The following is a 23,378-nucleotide window of genomic DNA, read 5'->3' on the forward strand; positions in this document are numbered from 1 at the left end:
AATGAGGGTTAAGTGTCTTTCCCAGGGTCACACAGCTAATAAGTGTCAAGTGTCTAAGACTGGATTTGAACTCAGGTCCTCCTGAATCCAGGGCTGGTACTTTACCGACTGTGCCACTTAGCTGCCCCCAAGGACAGCAGACTTTTGAAGGGGAAACCTTCTTCTTCTTTAGTCTATAAGAATGAACTATAGAAAAGGTTTCAACCCCATGGGACTCTTTTTTTCCCATTTCTTCTCCCTTGGATTTTTATTTATTTATTTATTTTTTGTGAGGCAATTGAGATTAAGTGACTTGCCTAGGGTCACACAGCTAGCAAGTGTAAAGTGTCTGAGGCCAGATTTGAACTCAGGTTCTCCTGAATCCAGGGCCAGTGCTCTCTCCACCGTGCCACTTAGCTGCCCCTCCCTTGGACTTTCAGATTGGAATATATAGCAAGGGGAGGGGGGGAGGGAATTTCCCCTCTTCTCCCCTTCACCCATCATCAACAGCAACTTATAGCAGAAACAGCACATGGCAGTGAGAGATACTTGCTTGCCCAGCATAGCCTAAGGTTGGAGTTTCTTGGACTTTGAGACCCTGATTTCCTTCTGTCCTTCTATTTCCTTTTCTAAACAAACACCAGCAACTAGTGATCTTGAGAAATAAACATTTACAGCCTTGGGTACTACCTCATGAGTAATCCTGATCTTGAGGGCTCCTGATTTTGACAATGAGACACCAGCGGCCCAGAGGGAGGTTTCTTGGAGAAGACCATTCCTAGAAGTACCTTGCAGAGTGGAAGACTGAAATCATGATGTAAGGGGTCGGGGGACCTGGACCTTGCCAACCTTCCAGGATAATTATTGTGAGTTGTTCTGAAAGTGCGGGTTTAGAGTGAATGGGAAAGGGTCTCTCCCTTCCAAAGTGTGAAATGAGTGGAATGGGTTGTTGGAGAGTTTTATGTTTCTGCATATGTTCATAGGTACATCTCTTAAGTCTTAGCCAGCTCTGTGGTAGAGGAAAGAAAAAGCTGTCCCATCCCTGTTACCCACGAAAGTCTGTATGGGAATTGGGGATCCTATTATTCAATTCTGGGGAAACCCTAGACCTGAGCAGCAGGTGTAAATTTTGCCTTAGACATTTTCCTGGAGAAATCCAGGAAAGGTTATTGATGAGCCAAAGCGAAACTTGAGCTCGCTGGGGTGTCAAGCCCCCAGGATGAAACCCAGGTCCATGTCAACCCAGAGTCTCCTGGACCATGGAGTACATTTTTCTTCACTCAATCTACTCATAGATTTTCTCTCACCTTTGTGTGATTGCCTGTTTTCAGGTAAGAGGCACCAGCCAGTGTGTTCCCCTTTAACTTGCTCTCCTAAGTACCTTGGTGGAAATGCCAAATTAATCCACTAATACTCAATTCAATGTTTCCTTCAGCCTTAGGAGGATTTCAGAGGAATCTCCTATGTGGAATACATGGCATCCTCTTTCACCTCCACCCCTCAATTAGACCTTTGTCTCATTTATTGCTATCCTTGAGAGGGAATAGTTTTTGTTTTCTAGTAGTAGTGAGGGGTTCGTGTAGAGTCATCCACACTCTTTGGTCTGGTTTCTCTGGGCAAGGGCTCTTAACTTGTGATTCATGAACTTGTGTCTTTTGAAAAATACATACATTTTGCTAACTGTATTTCAACATAATTTATTTCCTTTGTAATGCTATGCATTTTAAAAAGATTATTCTGAAAAGGGGTTTATAGCCTTCACCAGATTGCCAAAGGGGGTCTGTGATACACAAAAAGCTGAAGAACTCTTGTTCTAGGACCTGCTGGCATGTGTTTTTCAGATGGTAGATCCCAGCTAGAAGGCACTCTGTAGCTATGGAATAGTTTTATTCTCTGTAAATCTAAGTGGATTGACTGAGGAGCTGACTTATGATTTAGTTACTTATTATATCCAATAGAGCAACTTGCTTTAAATATAAATACACACACACATATATGTATGTATATATATGTGTCTGTGTGTATATGTATGTATGTGTATATGGAGAACACAGAGATTTGAACTTGGATCCCTGGATTCAAAGTCCAGAGTACCAATCAGAACACTATAAAAGAGCTGAGCAACTCCTAAATTATGTCTGAGACACAAGATGTTTAGAAATGACTTAATCTCCTTTTTATTATCACATTTGTAAGAGAAATCTTGACATATTTGCAGTGTTGAGAAAAAGCCATGGCAGGTACCGAGATATGTAAGGTTTAAAAATATATTGCTTTAATCTTTAGAAAAGAAATTGTGGTTTGTTTCTTCTTGCTCAATTATCTATGCGATCAAAATTCTGAGTCTGAAATTCTTGAAAGTCCTCAGGGATGGTATCTGCAGGAAGAAAATGAAGGAAAGGTTATTATGGCTCCTACAATTCTGTCCCAGGAGCTCATGGGGGAGTCTGTAGAGGTCACTGGTGGGGAGCTGGAGGCTCCAAGCCATCTTGGTAACTAATCGCTACTTGAAGTCACAGTGTGAATTGCAGGCCTATAGCCCAGGCAGGTTTTCTTCACCTTCCTGGGTCTCTGTTTCTTTATCTTTAAAATTAGATTGTTCTAAGTTATTAGTTGAATTAGATGGTTCCCAAAGTCCCTTCCTGCTCTCTAGCCTATGAGTCCCTAGGTGGGTTTTGGTTGACATATTAGGAGGAAGAGGGTGAGACTGAGAATTAATCATGTGAGACTAAAGGCTGAGACACTCACATAGGAAATTTAAATATGACTGAATTCCTCATTGATTCTTAGGCTAGAGAAGTTCTAACCAGAAGTCTAACCCAATTGGTTCTCAAAGTGTTGTCCAGAGACCCTTCAGGATTCCTGACACCCTTTTTGGGGTCCATGGGGTTCAAATTATTTTCTTAATAATACTAAGATTTCTAATGTGTTAAATACCAACAGATACAACCTACATATAGAAAAGTTCTTTGAGGAGGTGGTCCTCAAAAGTTTTTTTTTTGTTTGATTTTTTGCGGGGCAGTGGGGGTTAAGTGACTTGCCCAGGGTCACACAGCCAGTAAGTGTCAAGTGTCTGAGGCCAGACTTGAACTCAGGTACTCCCGAATCCAGGGCCAGTGCTCCATCCACTGTGCCACTCAGCTGCCCCCCTCAAAAGTTTTTAAGAATTTAAAGGGGGCCTGAGACTAAAAAATATTTGAGAACCATTGTCATAACTTAAGACCTTAGGTGAAACTCATTCATTTCTTTTTTTTTTTTTTGAAACCCATTCATTTGTAGGAGCCTTGATTTCCTCATCTATAAAGTGTGAGAAGTGAGATCAACCTTTGCTTTCCTTACAAAGAGGTTGTGAGGTTACTGTGAATTAGCATTATGTCAATATTTTGAGCTTTTTGGAGGAAGAAACAGTATCAAAATAAGTCAAGGGTCATTTGGGACAACAGCAATAACAACTTGGTAACAAGAAGTTTACCATTGCATCGGTATTTGAGGTTGGACCAGATGATGTTCTCTTGAGAGAAACAGAAGACTCCCAACCTGCCGCCACGCATGGTGGTGTCGATAGTCACCCCTGAGTCAGCCACCAGCTCAGAGCCCTCAAAGAAGCGTACCCTGTGGAGAACACAGTCATATGCTTCATGAGACTTCAGAAGGGGGAAGAGTAGCACCGACCCCTGGCCAGCAATGGTGCACTGGCGGGACCCCAGAAACAATTACAGGCACAGAATCATAGAAGCAAATGTGTCAAGAGGGGCTTGCCACCTGGGGACCTGGTGTCCCCCATCCTTGGAATGTTCTCCCTTCTTCCTTCCAGCTTTCAGGATGAGTAGTTCTTTTCAAGGCTCAGGTCAAGAGGCACCTACCTCCTTCAAGAAGTCATTCTTGATTTTCCCAGTTGTTAGTGCCTTTCTCCCACCTTCCCCTGCCCCATCACTGTCTATTTATTTTATGTATATCCTGTATTTTCTAGGAGGAATAATGGATCAGGAATCAGGATGACCTAGATTTGAATCCTCATTCATACTTAGTAGCTGTGTGTCTTTGTATGTGTCACTTAGCCTCTTTCATTCTTAGTTTTCTCATTTATAAAATCTGCAGAATGGGAATAATAGTAGCAGCTACCTCAAAGGAGTGTTGTGAGGATCAAATGAAATAATTCATGCAAAGTGTTTAACACATTTTAAAGCACCACATCACTGTTAGCTGTTATTATCATCATTATTATTATACAGGCTGTATTTCTTTAGTAGACCATAAGTTTCTTGAGAGCAGGGACTGGGTCACTTTTGTATTTGTATCCCTGGCGCTTATTAGGGTGCCTGACACATAGTAAGTACTTAATGAATACTCCAGACACCAGAATTCCTTAGTTATGGCTTTGATTGCCCCATATGGTGATTGATCAATCAGTTGGTCAACAAACAAGTGGCACCTTCAGTCAACTTGGGGATCAGTCCAAACTCATCCCAGCCTGTCATCTAGTGGCTTCTTACTTTAATTATTTGTGTCAACTAAGTGCTAAATTGTTTTTATGCTGCTGAAGGAAGACAAATGATTTCAATGCCCTCTAAATTTGACATACTGGGACAAAGCCCCAGTAACTTTAGTTATAGCTTTGGGAGCAATGTTTCCAAATGCCATGGTTTCACTGTGGCCTCAGGATATATGGAGGAACAGGGAGACAAGGTATAAATTTCAAAAAATAAGGTCCTCTACCAACTCCTCTTCAGATAAAGTCTTGTGGTAGGGACTATTTATCTATGCAGAATGATTATAAAGTCTTGATGGGATCCACCTGACCAGTCTCTACTGGTACCCCATAGATGTTATCCAGAGTCCTCTATTGTCTCATGTCCTTTTGAATAGTCTTGTAAAAATAGAATCTCATATCAAAGCACCAAGACTAGGGCCAATCTTGAAATTCAATCTGTGCTGATATTATCCCTCAGGTTATAAGAGTGAAGGGTCCGATTGGACACTGGGAGAACTTCCCATTGCCTCTTCCTTAGAATCTGTAGCTTGTATGAGAACTTTTAATCTACCAATTCAGAGGAATCTGAATATGGACAAGATCTGAGCAGTGAAGATACTAGAAATGCTGGAGAGCATTTCAACTTACTTTAAATTGAATAAACATTTATCAAGTACCTACTATGTGTAAGGAACTTTGTTAGACACAGATATAAAGACAAACCCCCCAACAGTTTCTGCCTTCAAGGAACTTACATTCTAGTAGATGGTATTTGAAGAACAGGAAGAGAGAGCCAAGTTCTGGAATTATAGCCCCTTCTCCAAGATCTTTCTATTCTTCTTCCTCTTACCTGATGTATCCAACCTGGGGCCGGTGCTGCAGGAACCATCTGTAAGACACCTTGTCTTTCCAGCCGACATTCCTGGAGTCTTTCCACAGCAGCCTCACCTGGTCACTGGTGTCCCCAGTATGCCACAGGGAGTTCCTGAGGTGTTCCCCTGGTCCTGTCTTTGACTTGACGGCCTGATTATAGACATAAGAAAATCATAAGATAGAAGGCACAGCATGCTTTTCCTGTCTTCACCCGAGAGCCTTGAGTAAGGAGAAAAACATAGGTCTAAGAGATCTGAAGTCAAGTTTATAATCAGACTATCTTGTCCTTTGGAAAACAACAACAAAACAGATACAAAAAAAAAATTCAAGCTATATGCACGACACTTGTGCAGTGTAGTGGATAGAGGGGTTGGTCTTGGAGTTAGGAAGACCTGCATTCAAAGCCTGCCTCCAATTTATACTAGCTGTGTAAGCCTAGGCGAGTCACTTAATCTCTCAGTGAATAAGGCAAGTCTCTAAGGCTCTAAGTTACAGAAGAGGGGTAGTTGCTAGTATTGCATCAGTGGATGGAGTTTCTACACTAGGTGTTCCACCACATCAATGAGGTAATAGAAAGGGAGGTGGTGGTAGAGGAAGAAATTCAAATGCTGTTTTGTCTCATGTTGTCTCAGTCCTTTTTTTTTTTTTTTTTGGTGAGGCAATTGGGATTAAGTGACTTGCCCAGGGTCACACAGCTAGTAAGTGTTAAGTGTCAGAGGCCGGATTTGAACTCAGGTCCTCCTGACTCCAGGGCCGGTGCTCTATCCACTGTGCCACCTAGCTGCCCTGTCCCAGTCCTTTTAAAATAAGCCTTGGCAGTACTAATCTATCCCATTGGGCAAGCCAGGGGGTTCAGTGGCCATAGTACCAGGTCTGGAGTCACAAAAACTTGAGTTCAAATTCAGCCTCAGACACTTACTAGCTGTGTGACCCTGGGCAAGTCACTAAACCCCTGTCTGCCTCAGTTTCCTCATTTGTAAAATAGAATAATAATAGTATCTATTACATGTTTGGAAAATGGGATAATAATAGCATCTACCTACCAGGGTTATTGTGAGAATCAAATAGGATTAAAATTGTAAATCAGTTAGCATATAGTAAACAATATATAGATGTTAATTGATATCATCCCATTCCATTCTTTTCTTCCTATTAATTACACATATATGAACCAAGGACCTTATTAAGATAAAGATTTTTTTGTTAAATGGCAACAGTGTTATATTGTATATATGTTTTAGATTTCATTGAATGCCTGTTGATACTCCCCCTTCTCCCTCCCTCTCCTGGAGAATGGAAGCTCCTGGTTTTTGCTTTTGTTTTTCTAGCCCTTGTACTTAGTACAACAGGTGGCACAGAAAGTGACCTGGCAATCCTTATGAACTGGTAGTGTTAAATGAGTCCATTTACTTCAATTCAACTTAACCAGTAATTATTAAATTCCTACTTCATACAAAAGTATTGTGCTAACAAGCTATAGCGATACAAAGACCAATACGATACAGCCATCCTCACTTTACCTTAAATGTCCCCAGATGGCTAAATTAAAGTGATTTAGATGTAATGTGAATTTGCCCAGGGAAGGGAAGGAGGGAGGTAGAAAGGGAGCTGGCCACAATTTGAGAATATGCTGGGGCTGGGACAGCCACATGGGGGCCTGGTCAGAATGGCGAAGAAGAAAAGGTTGAGGGCAGACAAGGGGTGTGTGGGGGATCCCAGACAGGAGAGGATGGGTGACATTTGGGGGCTGTGGATGGATGGATAGACAAGGGTGGGGTGAGGCAAAGGTTTCCTCTTTCCATGGGGAAGGTCTCAAGCCAAGCCCCCATCTCCCTTTTGGAGGTGGTGATCTTTCCACATCCATGTTCTTCTGCTGTCACTTGGAGGGTTTTGGGGGGCATGGGGGGAGTGGGAATGGGAGGCCAGGAGAGAGAACCATACTGTACAGCAAAGTTAACAAAGGTGTTTTTTCAGAATGTAGATTTCTTTCAGAATTATTTATGTAAAGTCAAGTTTGCAATGCTAATTTCCATAAAGCTAGAACTGCTTGTACAATCCTTTTTCTTAAGATGCTCTTAATCTAGAAGGAGAGAAGAGGCATATACACAAATAACTATGGAAAGAGGGGCATGTGCTAGGTATGTGTGTCTGAACTGGGTGTCTGGTGAGGAAATAGGAGGCCCAGGCCCAGATTCCTGGCTTGGAGGTGGAGAACTGATACCTTGAGCTGAATGCCTGGCTCTGCAACAGCCCGGAATGGCGTGGCTTGCCAATAGGTCTGTTCTGTCTGCTTCCACATGACTACGTAGAAACTGGAGCTATCTTGGTAACCAAAGATAAAGCCAGCATAGTCATCATCCGTCTGGGTATTCACATGGAAAGTGCCTTCGAAGTCAACACCATTGAAAGCTGTATACCCTGAAGAGAGAAGAAACTATTTAAAAAGATTGTGGTGAGAGGGAAGATATACATGTCTACTCAAGTGTCATTAGGGAGACATAACTAGATCATGGGCATTATTCAATGAATCTTTACTACACCTGGTAACCACTGCCCCTCTGGACTTACCAACCGCTAGGCCAGGATCACTGTTCATTGTCTGCACAATTTCCATGCCCTGTAAAAGGAAGATTCAGCCAGTTTAAAGCAATCCTAGAATTGGTGGGATGAGCTCATGGAAGTCCACAACTCCAAATGCTGTGTTGTATTGGCATGTTGAGATTTAAAATACTATGTACTACTGAGTTCACCCATAAGACCATTTCAGTGATCTCATTAGGGACTTTGCTTAGCTCAAAGAGAATGAATAAGGATGTAAAAATTTCATACAACAAACATTAAGGATTCCACAGGGCTGATGATAAAGAATGCTGTCTACCTCCTGATAGACTAATAGGGAGAAGGAGACACACGTTTTTGGACATGGTCAATATGGGGAAATTTTTTTGCTTGACTATTTGTTTCAAGAGCTTTGCTTATCTATTTTTTTTTCCAGCATGGGGGGGTGGGGAATTGCGGTAATTGGTATACCATATATCATCTACCCTTCATATGCCATTATTATTTGAATGTTGGTATATGAAAGTAAAAATATATTGTGCTATAAGAAATGATGAGATGGATGGTTTCAGAGAACACTGGGAAAATCTCTATGAATTGATTCAGAGAATTAGGAGAAGTATTTATGTAGTGACAATAACACTGTAGAGAAGGACAACACTGAAAGACTAGAATTCTGATTAATGAAATGATGAATAATTTAACTCTTGCCAGAGAGTTTAGGAACTTAAAATGCAGAAAGAGACATATATTTTTGGGGCGTGGTAAATGTTGATAGACAATATATGTTTATGATAAGGTTTTAGGTTTTTTGTTTGGTTTTTGGTTCAGTGACAGGGGCTGGGATGGGGAGAGGATATTGAAAGGGACAGATTACAAATGAATGTAAAAAATATATATTTTTTAAATGGAAGGTTTAAATTTGGGATTTGAATATGGTCCCTCTGACTCTAAGTCTATGGACTGGGAGTCTGGAAGCCTTGTTTGTAATCCTAGTTCTGCTACTTTGTAAAAAAAAAGTCAGTAAAAATCTGACAGTCAGGTCCTGTTAGGCCTGGCTGAATTCACATTAGGACCTTTATTTTTTTGCCTCCTCTCAGGGTGACAGGAGATGATGCAAACACAGAAGATACTCTGCATGTAGAATGTACATTTGACTACTGGACCAGATTTGGTGTCTGAGGCCTTGCCACTGGACAGGGTCCCAGATTAAAAGTTGAGCAGGATAAATAAAGTGGGCACCTAAGTTTGAAAGCATAAATGTTAAATTTTAAAATAACAATAATAGTAATATAGTATTTATATAGAGCTTTAAGTTTGCAAAATACTTTACAAATATTAATTCATTTAATGCTCACAATCACCCTAGGAGGTAGGTGATATTTTTATCTCCACTTTACAAGTGAGGAAACTGAGGCAGCTAGGTGGCACAGTGGATAGAGCTCTGGGCCTGGAGTCAGGAAGACTACTCTTTCTAAGTTCAAATCTAGCCTTAGACATTTACTAATTTTGTGACCTTGGGTAAGTCACTTAACCCTGTTTGCCTCAGTTTCCTCATTTGTCAAATGAGCAGGAGAAGGAAATGGCAAACCATTCCAGTAACTTTGCCAAGAAAACTCCAGATGGGGTCACAAAGAGTTGGACATGACTGAAGTGACTGAACAACAACACAAACGGAGGCAGACAGAGGTTAAGTGATTTGCTTGGGATCATACAACTAGTAAGTGAGGCCAGATTTGAATTCCTATCTTCCTGAACCAGTGCTCTACTTACCTAGCTATATGCAGGTAGGAAAATGAAAAACTGTTGTGTGACTCTGGGCATACTACTCAATCTCTCTGTGTTTCATCTTATTTATTCATTGGGAAGATTCTGCCACCTTAAATATTTTTCTTTTTTCTTCTTCTTTTTTTTTTTGGAAAGGGGGCAGGAGGGGGAGGATCATAAATGCAGTAACATTAACAATAGTAAGAGTGGGTCATGGGGTAGCTAGGTGGTGCAGTGGATAAAGCACTGGCCCTGGATTCAGAAGGACCTGAGTTCAAATCCAGCCTCGGACACTTGACACTTACTAGCTGGGCAAGTCACTTAACCCTCATTGCCCTGCCCCCCCAAAAAGAAGAGTGGGTCATTACCACAGAAACATAGGTAAAATCAGAGTACTAAGTACTCCTAGAGGGGGAAGACAAGCATGGCATTACATCACCTCCTCCCAATAAACTCAAGCACAGACCCACCTGGTTCAGAACCACCCAATTAGGATCAATCTGGGCATCGCCTTCAGGGTCCAGGACAACAGTCTGGTAGGCTCTGAAATCTGTCAGGGTGACCTCAGCATTCTCAGGGCAGACATCAATCCGATCAATGACCTGGTCTTGGTCAAAGTCTGTTTCACAGATATCCCCCACACCGTCACCTGGAAGCATCAGAGAAATAGGAGAAAGGGTTGGTGACACTAGTACCCACTTGTCTCTCCTGGACAAGGACAAAGATGAAATTAGACAATAAGAAAGAAGTCGCTTCCTGAAGGTCCATTCTCATTGTGCAGCATCCCAAGAGTTGATCTGCTTTCAACCTCCAGGCCAAGGACAATTCCTTCAGCAGAAACTGCCCCAGGTGGCACATGTTGCTATCCCACCACCCCAGTGAGGAATCAGCTGGTCTAGCTCTTGAAACAGAACTGGGGGATCACTGGCAGATCCAGCTAAACACTCATGTCCCACCCTTTATTCAGGACTTGCCTCAAACTGGCCTTAATATGAGAACCGAATGAAGAAGGGGACTCAGGTATTACATCTTGCAACCTTGGCTGGTGTACTCAAAACTCTCTGGGGCCATATTTCCTCTCCCCACTCCCTCCTTAGCTTGGTTTTGGGGACTTCCCAGTGGAGAAGATGCCAGAGCAGGCAGTGGACTCTCTCTGTCATCTCTGATCTCCTCAAGGACTTCACTGTCAACACTGCTCCCTCTTCCCTTCTACCCTCACCTCCCTTCATCAAGGCCTTGGTGATGCCCAAAGTAGCCACTCTTCTCCCTTTGTAGATGCTGTACATTATAGTATTCTGTTCCAAATTTTTTCTACATACATAGGTATGCCAATAGCCTGGACTCTTCTCTCCCCTTTCAACTGACCTTTGTGGCTCAATTCATAGGGATTCAAATGCAGGCCATGGGAATACAGAGAAATAAACTTAGTTATGAAAGCAGCATATCTGAGACAAAAACGTCACATCCAATTTATACTGAGTATCCTTGGAAGAGTGAGTGTGCTGCTATTGTAAATAGGAAAAAACTGCAAAGTAGGTAACTATTGACTGAGGAACGGATGAATAGACTGCTATGGAATCTCTTTGCTCCATAAGAAACAACGAATATGAGAAATTCATAGAAATAGAGGAAGAACTGATATATATATATATATATATATACATATATATAACTGATAATTGACATATATATAACTGATAACTGATATATAACATATGATATATATAACACATATAACTGATATACACACATGTATATATGTGTATGTATGTATGTATGTGTATATATATACATACATACATACATACACATATATATGAAAGAACCTGATAGAACAAATAAGTAGAATTTGAAAAACAATAAGTACAGTGATCACAAAAATATAAATGAAAATAAGGCTAAAATGAATGCTGTGTAACTGTAATGACCAATCTTGGTCCTGGAAAAGAAACGAGGAAATGTTCCACCTTCCTTTCATAGGGTAGGTCAGGGACTATAGGTGAAAGATACTGCTTATGCCATCAGATGCGGCTGATTTGGCTTAAATGTTTTCTTTTGTTAGAAGCCAAGGCTCACTGAGTAGGCAGGTTGGCTCATATCTAGAAATTTTTGTTTTGTTTTGTTTTGCGGGGCAATGGGGGTTAAGTGACTTGCCCAGGGTCACACAGCTAGTAAGTGTCAAGTGTCTGAGGCTGGATTTGAACTCAGGTACTCTTGAATCCAGGGCCAGTGCTTTATCCACTGCACTACCTAGCCGCCCCTAGAAATTATTTTGATGTAAAAACAAAAGGCACTGGTGAAAGTTCATTTTGAAAAACAAAGTATTGGTGTGCTGATGTGATCATGTCCATGTATCTGGGTATGTCCCTACATCATAAAGGCTGTGGACTCTGTTGTCTTACTATTGAGATCTTCCTGCGCTGGGTTTGGGACTAGTCTGCAGTTGTCAGGGCCCGGAGGGACAAGGTCTGGGATTCCATCGTTGTCATCATCATCATCACATTCATCTCCCAGTCCGTCCTTATCTGTGTCCAGCTGGGAGCTGTTAATGACGGTGGGGCAGTTGTCGGTGCTGTCCTGGTGTCCGTCTCCATCACTGTCGAGAGATGACAAGAGAGGGGGAGATAGAGTAGATCTTTCTGGCCACTGTGCCTCAATCTCCTGACCGGTCTTGAACACGTTGTCATGAGAATGTTGTCTCAGGGAGGATTGAGGGCTGGCTGTCACGGCTGAAAACTAGGGGGGGTGGGGGATATCAAAGAGATCACCATCATGTTTTTTTCTCTGGCAGTTGCCTTTTTCACTTAAAGCAAACACATCAGTTTTGCTCAGATACAAATCACTGGTATTTCCTGCTTAGAAACTCTTCTTACCTTGAAAAGGGATTCTAGGAATATGTTTATAGCTGGAAGGGACCTTAGAGGCCAAAATAATCCAACCATCTCATTTTACCAGACAAACACAGGGAGGTTCAGAGAGATTATGTAACTTGTCCAAGGTCACACACATAGTTAAATGGCAAAAGTGGTATTTAACCCTGTGCCTTCTGACTCCAAAGCCACCAAGCTTTCTTTAGTGTCATTTCTGTTGTTTTGGTTACAAGACATTTATTAGCATATGTTTAATGTGCGTTTGATCGTATCTGTTGTGACTTTGGATAAGTCACTTGGCATCTGTGAGCTTCAGTTTCCATAGTAAACTGAGGCCATCAGACTAGAGATGTTAGGAGACAGTGTGGTACAGTGGAGAGAGCACTCACAAGCTCTGGGGTCAGATAACTTGGCTTTCTATGCTGCCTTTGACATATACTACTTCTGTGACCTTGGGCAAATCAATTCACCTCCTTCAGCCCAAGTTTCCTCATCTAGAAAACAAGGGCTTTCAACTAGATGACCTCTAACATCCTTGCCAGATCTAGAGATAAGCTTCTATGTGTCTATACTTCAATTCTACTATACCAGCTAAAAATCCCATGATTTCATGCTGGATTGAGAGAAGACAAGATCCTTGGCACAGTAGATAGAACGCTGGACCTGGAGTCAGGAAGACCTGGGTTCAAATGTGGCCTCAGACACTACTAGCTGTATAATCCTGGACAAATCACTTAACTTCTATCTGTCTCAAATTTCCCATCTGTAAAATGGGTTGATAACAATAGCGCCTATCTTCCAGGGTTGTTTTAAGGATCAAATGAGATAACATAATTAAAGCACTTTGCAAACCTTAAAGTGAAATACACATACACATACACACATACATACATATATATATATACACATACATACATATATATACATACATATATGTATGTATGTATGTATGTATGTATGTGTATATATATATATGTGTGTGTGTGTGTGTATATGTATATGTATATGTATATGTATATGCCAGCCGTGTATCAAATAGGAATTCCAAGATGAATGCTGTGGGGAAAGAATGACAAAGGGAATGATGACCCTATCCCCTCCTTTAATTCTGAGGAGGTGGCTATGGGTTGGTTCTGGCCTAAAGAATTTCTTCTTTCCAAGGATGCCCAGGGTTCAGGTCCATTGCAAGGTAAGTCTGGGCTTCCTCTTTCATTCAAGAAATCCCCAAATTGACCCTGTCTTCTAGGGAGTTTTCCCGAACTGGGCCTGATCTAAGACAGCTAATGCCCATTTTGTTCCCACATTCCTAGCTTAGTCTGTCCCCCTAAACCAACCTCCAGTGTTAGAGGAAAGAGGCAGGGGAGGGGAGGGAGGGAGGGAGCCACTAGATTCCAAGATGAAGCTGCTCACTGCTAGATCCACTTAGTAAGCAAGCAGGAGATACATGGATCTGGAGAATGGAAAACCATTCTAAACAAGCATGAAGTCACATGACCTAAGTGATAGAATTTCCTGTTCTGAAGTTGTTTTAGAAAACCGTTAGGTTGGGCTATTTCCATCAACAGCCTTTCTATATCTTTGAATAGTTTTAAGCAAAAATCAAGGGATTTCATTTTCTATAGGTTTGGGGGTTTGGGGAATAAAAGTATAACTGGATGAGTCATGTTCACCATACTCAGGAGAGTGCAAAAAGATACTTTAGGAATTCAGAAAATACATGATTTGGTATTCCTGCAGCACATAACAACAACCATGACTTACTTTATATATTTCTTTATGTTTGACAAAATGTATTCCTTTCACAATTATAGTGTAAGCTGCTCTAAAAACGATAGCTTTGATGTAAGGTTTAAAAAATTTTTTTATTTTTTGAAAATTAAATTTTTTGTTTTTTTGAGGGGCAATGAAGTGATTTTGCCTAGGGTTACACAGCTAGTAAATGTCAAATATCTGAGGCCAGATTTGAACTCAAGTCCTCCTGAATCCAGGGCCAGTGCTTTATCCACTGCGCCACCTAGCTGCCCCTAATGTAAGGTTTTCTGGGCAATGACCCTGGGCCTCCTGTGTGGGCCCATGAATGCAGACAGGGAGGCTCCATTTATGAATCTCTCACTGATTGCCCCTTTCCACTCTATAGACCTAATGGAAATGAAGAATGATACACAGATGCAGAGTGGCAATATGGCCTAGCAGGGAATGTATGGAATTCATTCCCTCTCTTGTTCCTTTCCTGGCTTCTGTAAAGATTTCCTAAGGAGGTAGAAAGACTAAGACTAATAAATTATTTTAACTTCCTTTAGGGAAGAGACTGTGATATTTCTGTCTTCATCTTTCTTTCTCTGCCTCTCTCATTATGTCGGTCTCCCTCTTTCCCTCCCTCTGTTTCCTTTCATCCCTGCCTCCCTCCCTCCTTCTCTATTTTCTCTCTCCCTGTTTCTCTCTCTTCCCCTTTTCTTTCTTTCCCTAGCCAAAAAAAAATACCTCCTGATCCAAGCCCCTTTAATGAAATCCTGAGGTTAATGAAACAGCAAGTCAGACACAATCTGCATTGTTTATAGTACACTGAGACTTCCCTTGAGCAAAGAACAATATCTAAATTTCTTGCACTGGAATTCTTCTCAGATGCTCTTTGGTGCATCACTACAGGGACAAGCCTTCTCTCAGAATTTTTAGGGCTGCTTCTAAGGCATGTACTTTTCCTGACTTTGGGCTGGGCCCAGAGAGAGATTCGTTGCTGGCTCCCTGTCATCAGGAAGGATCTCAAAGCAGGGTGGTGGCAGAAAGCTTGGAAAGCTAACACATTCCTCCTGCTTTTTCCTTTCAACTATTTTTATAGCTGGGAGGTGCACCGTACCTGTCCTGATTGGTGTCACAGGAGTCCCCAACCAGGTCATTATCCACATCAGACTGCAAGTAAAACAAAATACTGTTAGCACAGGACCGTTCCATCAAGAATGTTCCTCAAATCCAAGCCTGGCCCACGAATAAGTCTGGGGGGAATATGTCCGGAATTGATACTCTGTAAAACTGCAAAAGGACAATGCCATATTTGTGTAGGCACATGGTTGGATTTTAAAAAAATCTTTGAAAATATCAAGCTATGTGGCTGGGCTACCCACACACCAGATGAGCTAATTATAAAAGGGCTGGGAGGTAGGTAGCTGGGTGGCGGCTGGGGGGTGCTGTGGAGCCAGCCACCAGCCCTGGCTCTGGGACAGACATCCAGCACCATGCAAGGGAGGACAGGGCCAACGGATTTTGCATCACTTTTGTATTTGGAAGGGATCCAAGGTGATGAGTCAATGTTCGCCCATGGCTCCCTCTTCTCTAAGCTTTAAAAATAAAATGCCGCATCGTCCCAAATTATTTAGTCAAAGAGGGGGAGTGAAAAGGAAATTTAGCAAGTAAGTAATGGTGCTTCATCAGAAAGGTCCCTGTGTGGGCCCGGCTGGGGGTGGAAAGACTCCTGGGGGTGAAATTTTCATTCTATTCAAAGGGATTCTGGTTGATAAGCAGGAAGGTCACTTCCCTGAATGAACAGGCCATTTACAGCCTACCTGTCAGGGAGGGAGTAAGGAGGACCAAATCCCAGAGGGTTTTAGGGCTAATCTAGTTCCATTTTTCCCCTTTTGAAAACATTTGTGTTTCATTGCTCAGAGTCTCCAGGAAATAGGTGAAGGGAGATGAGCTGATTCAGGCTCTTGGGTGTTTTCTTTGATGCTGGCCCTGAATGAATCTCTTTACAGAGAAGCTACACTTAGAGTCTTGGATTCCCTAGAACTGTTCATTCTCAAGAACTGGTGTCCTACCAACCTGGTTAGGGTTGCTGACATCAGGACAGCTGTCACAGGCATCCCCGACGCCATCGTTATCTCTGTCCCTTTGGTCCCGGTTGGGAACCTTTTGACAGTTGTCCAAAATGTTCTTAATTCCTGGGGAAAAGAAAGTCTCTTTGCATCAGCTGAAATGACCTCAGGGGTTTCACAGGATCACAACCAGAGCAGGAAGAAACTTCGGAGGTGATCAAATCCAGCACCCTTATTTTACAGTGGAAGAAATTGAGGCCAGGAGAAATTAACTGACTTGTCAAAGGCCACAGACAGAAAGAGACAACGGTAGGATTCAAATCCAGGTTCTCTGCCCACTGTTCCACAATGACTCTTGGTACTTTCTAAACTACTAGAGGGGGTGCGTATAGCATGATGACATTTAGACGTCACACTGACAATTGCATATATGACCCGAGTTATGCCCCGGTGCCAGAGGAACAAATAGAGTCAGATGCAGCAGGGAATGGTGGGAGGAATGCTAGATTTGAATGAGAGGCCCAGCTTTGCCACTGACCAGCTGTGTGATCTGGAGCAAGCTGAGCCTCAGTTTCCTTCCCTGTACAATGAGAGGTTTAGGTTGGTTGACCTCTACGGTCCTTTCTATCTTAGACATTCTGTAATGCTATTGAGAAATTCAGGGTAAACCACTACTCTGCAGCAGTTTGGGGTTTGGAACAAATTTGAAAAGAGAGATTTTGAGAGAATCCTAGATTTAGAGCGTCAGATGGACCTTAGAGGCCAGGAGGCCAACTCTCATTTCACAGATGAAGTGAGTGGAGAGGGCTAAGCAAACTCACCAGGGTCACACAGCTAGTAAGAGTGTCTGAGACAGAATTTGAACTCGGGTCTTTCTAAATCCAAGCCCAGCAGAATAAGCCTCTGTATTACTTAACCGCCTCAAATCACATAGTTATTATGCATCTAATCAATGATTTGAATGAAGCAACTAGATGTTGTTCTGATAGTCAAGTGAATTGGCACTGGGTTGGAGGAACTCATGGGAAACATCACAGTGCATGGGAAATACATTAGCCCAAGGGTCAGGAGAGACCTGGCCCTGGCATTAATCAGATGTGTGATTGTGAGAATTTACCTGTAAATATGTCCAGAAAAGGAGTTGTGTGATTATTTAGAGAAGTCACTTCACCTCGATGATGAATCTCAGTTTTCTCATCTGTCAAATGGGGCCATCTAACTAGGTTATCTCTAAGGTTTCTCCCAATTCTAAGGTCCAAGGGAACCAGAGTATGAGAGGTTTGAGGTCACTCTGGGTTGTCTCTTGGACATCGGAGGCATGTGGTGATAAGCAGGGTTCAAGGTGTCTATAAGGGTTCTTATGAAATCCTCTAGGGCTGCTTGAGAGATCTAAAGCATCCTGGGCCTTAAACAACCTCTTCCAGGACCTTGTGATGCAGCACTCTTGGAGAAGAAAGAGCAGGCTATATTATATGTCACCACCTTTCCTTCATGATTCACACTTTAGGCTTGTAACAAGAAAAGTATTCAGGGCAGACTACCTCCTCCACTTCCAGTGACGGACTATGTGGAAGAATGTCCACTGATGAGAGGCCCCTATTGTTTCCTCTCCATGATATTAATACAATTTCTCTTTCCTTGCTGTCTCTCTCCAATAATGTTAGAAGGTGGGTGGCAGAAGTAGTATCACCCTCACATTACAAACGACAAAAGCCAAGGTCAGAGGAAAGTGCAGTGACTTGCCTAAGGTCATAGAGATGGTAGGGGGTAGACTTGGGACTGGAACCCAGCTTTCCATTCCAAACCTGGGGCTCTTTCCATTCTATTCTCTTGCTTCTCTATGTCCCTCGAGGCCCCCTGAAAGATGCCTAATCATCCTCTGAGATACTTTAAATCCAAAGACATTGCATTAATATCATGCTCCCATTTTTGCTGAAGGAACCTGATTTTAAACTTCTTTCTCTAGCTCCTTGAGGTAAATATCTACACTACCTACTTTATATATCAGTCAAAATGGTCAATACCTTCTGTTTACCCATTGCTTGGAACATTTCTTGTAATGTCTCAAGGGTATAAACACAGTGAAAGGTGTTAAATAGAAGGATATAATATGAAGTTTTCCTCTTTAAAATAGGATTATTAGATGTGGAAGGGACATTAAATTGCTTAACAAATATCTCATTTTATCCTTACAACCCTGAGAGATTGTTAATATTATTATCCTCATTTTTTCTTTTTTTTTTTTTGTGGGGCAATGAGGGTTAAGTGACTTGCCCAGGGTCACACAGCTAGTAAGTGTCAAGTGTCAGAGGCCATATTTGAACTCAGGTCCTCCTGAATCCAGGGCCAGTGCTTTATCCACTGTGCCACCTAGCTGCCCCTACCCTCATTTTTGTTTTTGTTTTTGTTTTTTGCAGGGCAGTGGGGGTTAAGTGACTCGCCCAGGGTCACACAGCTAGTAAGTGTCAAGTGTCTGAGGCTGGATTTGAACTCAGGTACTCCTGAATCCAGGGCCGATGCTTTATCCACTGCGCCACCTAGCTGCGCCCCCATCCTCATTTTTAATGGATGAGGAAACCGAGGTAGACAGAGGTTAAGGGATTTACAGGTAGTAAGTGCCTGAACCTAGATTAGAACCCAGGATTTCCCACTTCCAGGTCCAGACTTCTATCCACAGTGCCACCTAAGTGCCACTAGGGGCTTTAAGAACAATAAGATATATAAGGTGAAAATCAAGGAACAGATAAAAATAATTAACCATCTCCATCCATGTCATCATCACAGGCGTCTCCTTTTCCATCCCCATCAGTGTCTTTCTGGTCATTATTTATGACAGTTCGACAGTTATCACAAGCATCTCCAAAGATATCTTGGTCACTGTTTCTCTGGTCAATGTTGTGGGTCAGGACACAGTTATCCTAAAAAAAAAAAAAAGAAATGCAAATTTTCTTGGCCTTGTTATGTGTGTTGGGGCTATCTGAATCTCACAGATAGTGTTTTTACATTGCATACATGCTAACCCAAGTTGTAGTTCTGTATATGAATCCTCTAAAATATTGCCATAAAACTGCAATTTCCCCCCAGAACTGCTGGGTATTGCAAATGCACATTCTCTTGGAAGAAAACCCTTACCTGTTCATTGTTGATCCCATCCCCATCAGCATCTTCATCACAAGCATCTCCAATGCCATCTCTATCTGCATCCTCTTGACCAGAGTTTGGCACATATTTACAATTATCCTAAGTGGGGAAACATGGCCTAACATTACATGTAAGATCAAGGCTGTCAGTGGTTCTTAATACTTGAGGTAAATCAAGTCTTAGGTACTGAAAATTAACTTTGAAAGTTAAACAGAGCCAGAAAGAAAGAGAGAGGGCAGGAAAATTTGGACCTTGGGACCCAAGATCCCATATGGGGAGAGACTCTAGGAGATCCAGACACCACTGCTGGGGAAGTCACCTCCAAGAGAGTAAGCAGGGTGAGGCATCACTGGGAAGGAGCTTTTTCCAGTTGTGGAAGTGCCATACAACATCTCTATGCTGATAAAAAATCACAGACCCAGTCAAAAAAAAAAATGATTACTAACTATGAGCTAAGTTTAGTAATTTCTTACATTCTATCAGTGCCTCCAGTTGTACCACCCTGGGTAAGCTCTGTTTGACATCTGTCTGAAAGACAGAAGATTGACCTACCTTGTTGTTAATGGTACATTTACTTCATTTGAGGTGGAATTATTTGGGAGTGCGTAACAGAGGGGATATTTCTGTTGAAGACCCTTCCTATCCAGGATGTGGTTGTGGTTGTATGAAAGCCAGAGGTACTTCTTCCTCCCACCCTACTTACCTTTTTGCAATTCCTTCCAGAGCATGGCAGTTCCTCGTCAGGGTAACTATCAATGTCAACATCCTTTCCACAGATGAATCCATCGCCAGCCCAACCAACACCACACTATGAAGAGAAATGCCATTAGGGATTGAAGGCTGAGTTGATCAGTGATGCTTGGTGCCAGTTGGGAAAAACTTAGTTCCTGGGTAACCCAATCCTGAAGCGCCAGGAATCCACACAGATTTATTATGTGGGAATCTCTCACCCCATTCCTAACTGCTCTTCTGACAGTGTACTGATGGGCCTTAGATCAAGTCACTCCTCAGAATATAACAATCATCTAAACTGGTTTTTACCAGAAGAAAAACTTTCTGAGGCCTGAGTACTGACTCAGTCTCTTGCTTTTAATATTAATCAAGCAAGCAACAGACATTTATTAAGCACCTATTATATACTTGACACTGGGCTATGTGCTGAGGATACAAGTTCAAAGAATGAAACAATCTTTACAGCATATTCTATGAAAAGAGACAACAAGAATATTTATGTATATAGGACAGCTGGGTGGCACAGTGGATAGGGTGATGTGCCTGGAATCAGGAAGAAGTCATCTTTTTGAGTTCAAATCTGGCCTCAGACACTTGCTAGCTCTGTGACCCTGAGCAAATCACTTAGCCTCAGTTTCTTCATCTGTAAAAATGAGCTGGAGAAAGAAATGGCAAACCACTTCAGTATCTTTGCCAAGAAAACCTCAAACAGGGTCACAAAGAGTCCATCATGACTGAAAAATGACTCAACAACAACGCAAGTATGTATACATATACACATGTGTTTGTATATATATGTATGGATTGTTTATGTATGTGTGTGTGTATATATAATAAAGTTAACATATACAAGGTATTCTGGGAGGGAGGGCAATAGCACTTGGAGTGGGGGTGGGGGTCTGAAAATGCTTCAAGCAGAGGACGGTATTTGAGCTGCATTTTGAGAAGGATTCTTTTCTTTTTTTTCTTGTAGGGCAATGAGGGTTAAGTGATTTGTCCAAGGTCACACAGCTAGTAAGTGTCAAATGTTTGAGGTCACATTTGAACTCACGTCCTCCTGTCTCCAGGGTTGGTGCTTTATCCACTGTGCCACCTAACTGCCCCCTTTTTTCTTTTTCTTTCTTCCTTCCTTCCTTCCTTCCTTTCTTTTCTTTGTTTTTTTTAGGAGGATTCTAAGAGGGAGAACATTTCAGGCCCGAGGGAGGCCAGTGCAAAGGCAGGAGACAGGAAGTGGAGTATCTGTGTGAGCAACAGAGGGAAGCTCAAGCTTGTCTGAATCAAAGGATATGGGGCGAGGAAAAAGGTCAACGAGGCTGGAAAGATGGTTGCTATGAATTCACCTGCTTCCTGGAATTTTCGATGAACCACAGTATCATAATAGTTAGGAGTCAATGTCCTGAGTTAGCAGTTGCCTCTTCTGAATATCTGCCTGTTCAGGGTCTTCCTCCCCTAGTCTCCTAGTTCTACATAGCACAGCTAAAAAAATGACAGCCAAGGGAAGAGAGGGAGGACTATCGGCTTTGGTGACCTAGCTCTAAAGAGTTCAGGGGCTCAAGCCAGGCTGCAGGAGGAGGCCCCTGGAGGGAGGAAAGGGCAGTCAAGCAAGAGAGAAGAGTGGTCAGGGTATATGATTCAGGGGTAGGAGACAAGGAAAAATAGGAGGAAAATAGTAAAACTAAGAGAAAAAAAAAAGAATTGTAGAAAGACCAGGGTCAAAGGAGAGATATGGAGGTCAAAGGAAAAATAAAGAACCCATTGAAATAGAAATGGAGTCAAAGGGAAACAATTGGAGTTTGATGATAATTTTTATGGTTCTTATTCAAATCCAGAGAAGTCAATTTGAGACCAAAGACTCTACTAGCTGGAGACTGTTTCTTCTCAGTCCCCAGAGATGGCCATTTGAAACTAGGGGATTTTGAGGTATTCGATTCTAAGAGTGACATTGCTCTCCCATCTCCCCCCCCCCCATCTGTGCTCAACTCCAGCCCAGAGTATTCCCCATAGGGGCCCCCAAAATCTCAATGGTGCTGCATGGTTGCTGATTTACTTTAATGAAGAAAGGGCCCTCTAGGAACAAATACATTTTTAATGAGCCGTTTTTTGGCAGATTAAATTATTTTAGTAGTCACATGAAGCTTATTAATCCTTTGCCATCTGCTGCTGCCTCTCATTACACATTCAAAAACACATTAAAAGTCCCACCACCCACCATCCCAGTTCATCCTCAAGTAGGGCACAGGGAAATGATTTAGCTCCAGAGGCAGGCTGCCTACCCGGTGATTCTTCTTTGGAGAGAAGGCAGCACAATGAATTAGGGACATTTTTTTTTTAGACTAATGCACTGACTCCCCCAGTGCCCTGGTCTTTCCGCAAGACCTCGGGATTAATTGCTTTAAGGGCTTCCACACCAAGTAGCTTTGCTCACCATCCTGGTGAAAAGAAATCCCCGCAGGAAGGGTACGGCAGGGAGGCGGGTGATGCTCCAAGGGGAGACATTTAAGAGGTCTGCTGACTTGGCTCCTAGAGACCCGAAAGTGCTTGTAAGCCCGAGGTTTGGAGAACTTTTAGCAAGGAGCCCGCCTCCAGGAACCCATCCCGTCACTCCTTGTGCTATTTTTGGTTTTTTCCCTTCTGCTGGGTAGGCTTGTCAGTTTGGAATGCTGTTATTCCCTGAGACTTTTCAGCTAGGAGTCATGGAGGAGGAGGTTCAGGGGTGGGGGATGTTTCTGAGCTATGATACAGCAGAAAATGAGCTCGGTTTCTAGTAAGAGGACCTGGGTTCAAATTCTGATTCTACCACTTATTATTTGAGTGACTTTGGGAGAGTCCTCATGTCACCTCTCCTGAAAGTCAGTTCCTCAACTGTAAAGTGAAAGGATTAGACTAGATGGCCTCTAAGGATCCCTTCCATCTATCTTCCATGTGTTTTTTACCTAGGATGCTGGGTGCATTTCCAAGGTTTAGCCATAAGGTGGTGCTGTGATTCTGCAAATCACCCCTCTTGTCCCGGGCAGGCACCAGATCTTACACCCCTATTCAGCAGTTTGGAGTAGCTTATGTATGTATGTATGTATGTATGTATGTATGTGTGTATGTATGTATGTATATGTGTATACGTGTATATATATTTGTATACACATCTCTGTCTCTGTATATATATATATATGGAGAGAGAGAGGT

At 42.3% G+C, this 23,378-nt stretch overlaps 1 protein-coding gene across 2 annotated transcripts in view; it reads right to left on the minus strand.

Annotated features, from left to right (window-relative positions):
• Positions 1–2,148: 2,148 nt before the first annotated feature.
• The window catches only part of THBS4 (thrombospondin 4), a 58,765-nt gene continuing 37,535 nt past the window's right edge, over positions 2,149–23,378 (minus strand). For both annotated transcript variants that reach the window (XM_043975244.1, XM_043975243.1), the window contains exons 11-22: positions 20,170–20,274; positions 19,458–19,565; positions 19,084–19,243; positions 16,333–16,451; positions 15,374–15,426; positions 12,052–12,245; positions 10,120–10,298; positions 7,892–7,940; positions 7,545–7,741; positions 5,301–5,473; positions 3,452–3,591; positions 2,149–2,356 (exon numbers count right to left, since the gene is read on the minus strand). In XM_043975244.1, coding sequence (XP_043831179.1) covers positions 2,295–2,356; positions 3,452–3,591; positions 5,301–5,473; positions 7,545–7,741; positions 7,892–7,940; positions 10,120–10,298; positions 12,052–12,245; positions 15,374–15,426; positions 16,333–16,451; positions 19,084–19,243; positions 19,458–19,565; positions 20,170–20,274 — 1,539 coding nt within the window. In that variant the 3' untranslated portion in view covers positions 2,149–2,294. The remainder of the gene's footprint in view (positions 2,357–3,451; positions 3,592–5,300; positions 5,474–7,544; positions 7,742–7,891; positions 7,941–10,119; positions 10,299–12,051; positions 12,246–15,373; positions 15,427–16,332; positions 16,452–19,083; positions 19,244–19,457; positions 19,566–20,169; positions 20,275–23,378) is intronic.

Source organism: Dromiciops gliroides, chromosome 1 (genome assembly GCF_019393635.1).
Source record: "Dromiciops gliroides isolate mDroGli1 chromosome 1, mDroGli1.pri, whole genome shotgun sequence".
Classification (NCBI taxonomy): domain Eukaryota; kingdom Metazoa; phylum Chordata; class Mammalia; order Microbiotheria; family Microbiotheriidae; genus Dromiciops; species Dromiciops gliroides.